At 35.7% G+C, this 7,576-nt stretch overlaps 2 protein-coding genes across 2 annotated transcripts; one reads left to right on the forward strand and one right to left on the reverse strand.

The window, feature by feature from the left end:
- Positions 1-173: 173 nt before the first annotated feature.
- On the reverse strand, positions 174-2,544 carry LOC149421230 (post-GPI attachment to proteins factor 2-like). The gene is made up of 3 exons (XM_089635428.1): positions 1,936-2,544; positions 857-1,072; positions 174-480 (listed from the first exon to the last, which is right to left on the reverse strand). Exons 1-3 carry the CDS (start codon positions 2,345-2,347, stop codon positions 347-349), a joined length of 762 nt encoding a protein of 253 aa, XP_089491554.1. The 5' UTR covers positions 2,348-2,544; the 3' UTR covers positions 174-346.
- Positions 2,545-3,633: 1,089 nt separating this feature from the next.
- Tbcc (Tubulin-binding cofactor C) lies at positions 3,634-7,234 on the forward strand. The gene is made up of 3 exons (XM_089635429.1): positions 3,634-3,838; positions 3,935-4,184; positions 5,860-7,234. Exon 3 carries the CDS (start codon positions 5,990-5,992, stop codon positions 7,001-7,003), a length of 1,014 nt encoding a protein of 337 aa, XP_089491555.1. The 5' UTR covers positions 3,634-3,838; positions 3,935-4,184; positions 5,860-5,989; the 3' UTR covers positions 7,004-7,234.
- Positions 7,235-7,576: the final 342 nt, after the last annotated feature.

Here is a 7,576-nt window from a genome sequence, read left to right on the forward strand (position 1 = left end):
GTTAGCCGTAAGGGATTGCTTTTTAGAAGCCAGAAAGTTGGTTAGAATCGGCGGGTTGTCGACATTCTGTGAATGGTGTTGCAATTGCAATAATTATTATAAAGCAGTAATGTATGTACATTATATTTTGATAGTGTGGACAAAGGATGAAAGGAAACTTGAGTGCTACACGATTGTAAATATATTTATTGCCATAAAGAAGTATAAAAGTGTAATAAAAGTCTTTGGTACATTATGGAAAACACGGGATATGTGTACATTTCGAATTGAGCAAAAGCCGAGGGAATAATAAAAGTTATAAAATTCAATGCACAATAATAATATTCTTATATATCTAAGTAAAAAGTTATAATTTAGCTAACGCAATACCTGTACTTCTTATAAATAAATCTCTTTCGCCAAAGTCGAAACACGACATCATATGGAATGCCATATTCGTCAAAATAACCACATACTCGGAAGCAGCAAACAGCGAGTAAACTGCAAATAAACAGATATGAATAAGCACTTAAACAACATTAGATTATGAAAGTAATCAATCAAATTCAATATTTTATAAGAACTCGAGAAGTCATAATCGGAGGTCGTGGTCCTGGGCAAACATTACTTGTGAAGCTTATTTGCTTAAAATGGCTTAGGGCCGGTTTAAATGAATCAATAAATATATTTTATTGCTTTTGGAGCACACTGGACATTCAAAGAAGAAGTTTGAACATAATGACAAGTCAAGAAAAGTGGTGTAAAGCATTAAGAAAAATACTAAATTAGATAGAGTACAATTGAAGTAATAGAGAGAGAGGTAAATATACATATGTAGTTGTAGTAGTAATATATAAAACAAATAATAAGTTCTTACCCATCGGCTCACAGTGCGAGTTATGCCTGGCAAAGAAATAAGCTGCCGATATGGAGCCCAAAAAGTTTATCCAAAATAAAAACCATTTCAGGCCAATTGAAAACTTTTCATCCTCTGTAGGTTTTAGCAATTTGAACCATTTTAGTAGAATACATGAAATAAGCATGTATATTTGAGAAGAGAAAACGAAGGTAACAAAACATGTTTTGTGCACGGCTGAAAAATTAGAAACATGATTACTATTACAATAATACTCTCAACGAAACACAAAAATTTTATTTACATCATTTTATTTTATTTTTTTCTAAAATAATACTTTCAATACACAGTAAATATACAGGTAAACTAAAGTGCCTAACCTAATCTTTATGATTTTCAATTCACATTAGTACAATCTTAGTAATCAGGGTTTAACATTATCATACAATAGTAATCCAATTATTTTATTTTCAGTAAACTTGTCGTATTCAGCTGCATGCAAAGGCTCTTTGAAAAAACGACACTTGATTTGATGTTCTCTATTCAATGTTTACAAGTTTAACTCGCACATGCACAAAATAGGTTTTTAGGGTTTAGTTTGGGTTATTTTGATAATTTATGAGTACTTCCTAAACTGAGAACTTAACATAGATTGAGAAGAAATGGAACTTTAATGCATCTTATTGAAACCAAGTATTACTTAAATATTTTTGACATATTAAGTGTGCAGCGGAATTATTTTCTTGTAAAGATAAACCTTTTGGCAACATGGTCTCATTTAATAACAATGGTAATATAACTGACGGGGATAAATGAAATTTAATAAGGTACGGAGTGGGTAAGTTTTTAGATTTTCACGGCCAAAAGCATTTTTGTTGTTTTTGGGGTGTTATGCCGTGTTGCGCTAACTCCTTCTTTAGCCGACGTTTCGGACAGCGTTCGGATCTGCCCTGATGATGGACACTGCAACGCTGTCCGAAACGTCGGCTAAAGAAGGAGTTAGCGCAACACGGCATAACACCCCAAAAACAAACAACAAAAATACGGAGTGGGTGTTTTAAAAATTATATTATGTGCGTATATATAAATTGTATACTTACGATAATTCTCAGAAGAATCCCAAAATGAAAGACCGAATAAACAAGATATTTCAAGGCAATTTAGAAGAAATATAAACAGCACCCAGCAGCTTAATCGTCTTGCAATTACGCTGGAATTATGTTGATAGTACAGCAGTGCTATAACAAATCTAGCTGGAGTATGTATCGCTATACAAGCTTTCCAAATAATATTTTGGGGATAATAACTACCAATTGCAGCCGACACAGAAGGCAATATATTCACAACATTGCAGTGGGTGTAATTAGCACTTTCAAAGTCTTTGATAATTGATAATAATACACATATTGTGAATCCCGCTAGTGGTAGAGCAACTGTAAGCTTTGCAAATTTCTTGAATTTGCATCTGTAAATATAAATTTGTTCGCCTTCCGAATACAATGGGATGTACATTTTCTAATAATATTTGAAAATTCCATAACAACTTTCGTCGCTATGGGAAATTTAAGAGGGCAGCCGCCGCAATCTGCACTCCACAGTGCACTAATTTTCATTCATAATCAACCAATTAAGCTCAATCAAAGTTAAACACACCTACAAAATTAATTTTGACATTTCAGCAAGACAAGTTAGGTTAATAATCAAAGTCATAGTTGTTTTGGTTAATGTCAGAGTAGCTAGAATTCAAGTGCTGGAAGTCTCGTCTACACTGTAGTCAGCACGTAATTAGGAACTACGCATATTTAGGCCTTATAAACAACTAACGTCTTATGACTGCTTTACACCATACCTTTTTCATACCGATCCCCATATCATCCCGATATGGGGATCGGTATGAAAAACATGAAAAAAAATCGCCTTACACGATCATTATTTTAATACTTACAATTTCATATAATTAATGGCTAAAAAGAAGGTGGGGAGTACTGAACATTCAGATCTGGTCACTAAACATGGCTAAAGCTATTTCAAGCAATGTTTCTGCATGGTAGTCTCACACCACGAAGATATTGAGAGTATCTTACACTCTTGAACGTGCCGCAAGTAAACCATATATTATTTTTTAATAAATAAATTGTAAAAATAGCATTAAATAATCAAATAAGATTTAATTGCGCACGCCGGGATTTGAACCCGAGATCTTCAGATTGCTAGTCGAGAGCCTTACCCCTCAACCACGGAGACCGCCAAATCTAGATGGATGGGGAAATAATTGCAGTGGTGACAATTTATGTGTACAGCACGTTTAATCATTAATCATCGTAATTCGTAAACGTAAATAATCAACACGAATGTCTCCGCTGAACGCCTATTGCGAACAGAAGACCTTACCAACGTGTGGACGCTGTTAGTGGATTGGCGCCAAGATCCTTTGATGTGTGCACGAAAACCGACAATAATCGGGTTGACCGGCGAGAGTGGTATATTTATGTGACCGGCCAACGATGGTGGCCAACGCACGCAACGGCCAAATTGTCCTGTACACGTTGGGCCAACGCATAAATATACCACTCTATTGGGCTAACGTTGACTGGTCGCATTACATTGGTGAAGCTGTAAATTGGTGAAGCTGTGCAAAGCTGGGTAAAGCCAATAGAGCAATAGAGTTTTGAGCATAAATAAAGTGATGGTTTTGAGCTACTATATATCAAAAGGGACACGCCATAAATCAACTATCTGGACACGCAACAAAAATACAAACCATAGATTAGATTATCACAAAAAAACTGCGACAAAAGTGCAATATCTATGAATTTGTCAAGTGTGAAATGGCTGCCCGTCACCTTTTGTCGCATTGTCAGTTATAAAATATTATGTTGTTCAAGTCAGCAAAGCCGGCTTACAGAAGTTACATTGCTAACACAGCCAAAGTTTTGTTGGTTTTCGAATTTATTGCTTTTGGCTGTACATATTACGGGTGGCGACGTTTTAACACAGATCGAGGTTAGTTCTTTTTGCTGTCAATAATCATTAGGTACTCACTGTACTCAGTAGCGTAGGTATAACGAATCAATGAACCATCTGATTTTGTAATTTTAGATTTCAGATACAGGGCTCGCACAGATTACCCCTGGGCATTAGAGGCATACTACAATTTGGGGGAATTGGCCGATAAGAATTATAAAGGCCGTTCAGCTGACTTAGAATATTGGGAAAAACAAGGCAGGCTATAAGGCTAAAAAAATTCCAGATGTCCCGATTGGTTGGCTCATTCATATGGTTAACATCTCTAACCGGTCTAGGATTCCTGCTGTATAGTGTCACAGCACAAGATGACAGCAAATTCAAGGTGACTTCCTTTTCCTACCATGAATGAATTATGTACATGTTCTGTAGTGATAGACAAAATGTATAAACTGCGAATGGAAGTCCTAATGCATGCCTCATTTCTCTAATCGTGATTGTCCTAAATAATATTAAATCTTAGCTTCTGACTTATGAATCTGGAACAAGTCTACACCTTTAAAACCTACGACTTTACAAATATATGTAGACGCCCTGAAAATCTCAAAGTGGCAAGCAAAGTCTTTTCAATTTCATAGTTTTATTACAAAAATTTCACGCAAGGTTGTATGCTACCGCTAAGTAAATTGCATTAAAAATGTCAAAAATGCCCTCATGTATAATGAAAAAGTATTTTAATTACTCGGTAAACACTAATAAAGCCAAGAAATAACATTTCATTTGTAAATACACACAAATTACTGATTATCGATTATTATAAATAATACAAATGTTTCCTGCCTGGAGATTTTATGCGTCCTTAGAGAAAATGCAAGGCCAATTAGAGTAAAGGTTTATGCGTGCAATTGTCAAATAACAAAGTCACTGTTGTCGCTAAGCAAATTTCACAGCTTCAAATAGTCTAATCACTCTATTTATTTGCTTGCGGTAAAACAACACACAAATCAGCAGATACAATGAGAATCAACAACAATCTCTGCCATTTGCAAACTATCATTGCTTTATTTTGGTTTGGCACTGACTTAATCACTTGACACCTCAAACGCCACTCGGTCCTATCGTTTATTCCGTTAATACACACATATTTTTTAATGTATTTCGTTGTCATACGTTAGCATCGTTAGAATTAAGATTTTTTTTTTACATTAGCTCCACATAGGAGGCTCTGAGGAAAAATAAATCACCCAGGGCCCATGTCATCTTTGGGGATGCTGTGTGGAAGGTTTTTAGGGAAAGGAAGGAGAGAAAGTTCTGGGAAGGAAAAATGTATGAGGGGTGGGTAGGAATTTGGGGGTCAATGTATCCAGGAGTGACTGATGTATGAATCCTTCACTCCCACTGTGGTGTAAGGTGATGGTTCGAGAGAGAGTTCGGCTGGAGAGGTCAAAAGGTCTCCCTCAACCAGTCTCCCGATCCCACCCGCCACGCAGTATTCCACCCCATAGTAATCCTCACCCCATGAACCCGGGCACCCCTGCTAAGTTACCAAAGTTAGCGAACCGGGTGACCTATGGCAGGGGCGTTATCCAATATATGGTTTCCAGGGCAGCAGTACCCATAACCGCCTCCCAAATTGGAAATTATTGGAAACATTAGAGTGATTCTTATTTGTGAGACAATAGCAAGTCTAGATGTATTGTAACGTCATTGTTATTAGCCATATTATTATAAGTTGACAACCCTATATTATGTTTCCATGGCAACAATAACAATTTATTTTGGTCTTATTTTGAATGCATCTCTTTGACAAATTATTCAGTGGTTAAAATCTACTTAAATCTTTGCAGCCCTTCAAGTGACTTGCATATAGTCAATTAATTACATACCATTGCTCAGTATTTATTTTTATTTACTTCAATAATAATTCTCTCAAAATAAAGTACTAAGATTATAGTTCACCTTTATTTCCAATTTTAAAATATTATCTTTTCAAAGATATGTAGTCTTTAGTGCAATTTTTCTGTGTCATGTCTATAAAGTGATTGATGTTGTTTTTGCAGGATTTACCCAGTTACTCGTCCCGGGGCATGAGTGATTCGCAGAAGAAAACAGAAAAATTTTTTGAAGTCATCAAACAAAGTGCTGGTTCCAAGTAGTTATTTAGATACACAGTAGATCATAGGCTGAAATATGGAAGAGAAAGCATTTATTGTTGATAAGTTATACAAGAGGGATGCCAAGAGGATAGAGTTGATTCAACAGCAACATAAACTGAAAGGTGAAATCAATGCGTCCAATGAGCAACTGGATTATTTTTGTACCTTTTTCAAAGAAAAGACAGAGATTATTGAATCAGCATTGGACAACTTGGACAATGTTCCCAATAGTCAGTTGACCGCGCAGTTTGATAACATAACACAGGATCTGAGAGACTTGCAGAAATATCTTGCCGCCTCCAGCTTATTCTTAAAAGATTATAACATAAGAAAGTCTCAAGATGTCATTCAAAACCTGCAGACGAGGTGCACTGAACTAGAAAATGTGCATTTTCCCAAAAAGAAATTTGGATTTAGGAACAAAAAAGGGTTGAAAAAGAATAATGACTCGCAACCTCCCAATTCAAAAGAGGAACTAGACGGTAATATTTTAATTGCCGGCAAAAAAAATTGGGATGTCGTCACCTGCGGCTTTACTAATATTTCCAAACAACATCTCACTTTACTCCGAGATGAAGTATTTAAGAAGGATGTGTCCCTGAGCTATCTCACTGACTGTGTTGTAGTTATTGAAGGAAGTTTGGGAACTCTGCATTTAGATCATTTATCAAACTGCATCGTGCTATGCGGTCCCGTTAGTACGTCGATATTTGTTGATAAATGCACCGACTGCAAAATGGCCTTAGCTTGTCAGCAATTGAGGTTCCACTCTTCCACTAGCTGCGATGTTTACCTTCATGTTACTAGTAAAGCTATTATAGAAGATTGTAACGGCGTAGCAGTGGCCCCTTTCAACTACAATTATCCAGGTCTCGACAAAGACTTTGGCTTGGCCACACTAGATACCAAGATCAACAATTGGAATAAGTTGGATGACTTCAATTGGCTTGCCAGTGATATATCCTCACCCAACTGGCGGGTACTGGAGGAGACTTCCAGGATTCCAGTTTGGGATGTGTTTATCAATTTTTTTAATAATAAGCAATAACATTCTTTTAGTCAAGCTTGATATAAAACATTGCTCCAATAAACACTTTTTATTAATCTTTTTTATTTAATTAATTTAAAGTCTTTCTAACAGTCTATATTGTACATAAACATTAAATTACTCTATTGTCACCGCTGATAATCTTAAAAATAATATTGTAATTGCATAAGATGCTTCGCTAATGTGACTTATTTACGAACGTGCTGAGAAATATATATTTTAGCAGTTGTACTCATTTGTTTCATTTTACTTCTATATTTTAGCAGACGTGGACAAAATTACATGCATGTCCATTTTTTATAATCTATATTTTTAATGTCGTTTAGATCTTTAAATAGTATAAAATAAAGTTGCTATCTACATCTTGTCTGTTTGTGTGCTTAGTACTTCTAAACTACGTAACGGATTTTGATAGAGTTTTCACTATCATTGAGAGAATTTCTTCCAGAAGGTTTATACATATCCATATTAAATTCATAGAAACAAGAGAAATGTCGATGTTTATCCTAGAATCAAAACATTACTACGAATCATTCACAACCCAGAGCCACGCCCGGGTACACTTCGGTGAGT

Source organism: Hesperophylax consimilis, chromosome 9, assembly GCF_061612785.1.
Source record: "Hesperophylax consimilis isolate HC1 chromosome 9, BYU_Hcon_1.0, whole genome shotgun sequence".
NCBI classification, from domain to species: domain Eukaryota; kingdom Metazoa; phylum Arthropoda; class Insecta; order Trichoptera; family Limnephilidae; genus Hesperophylax; species Hesperophylax consimilis.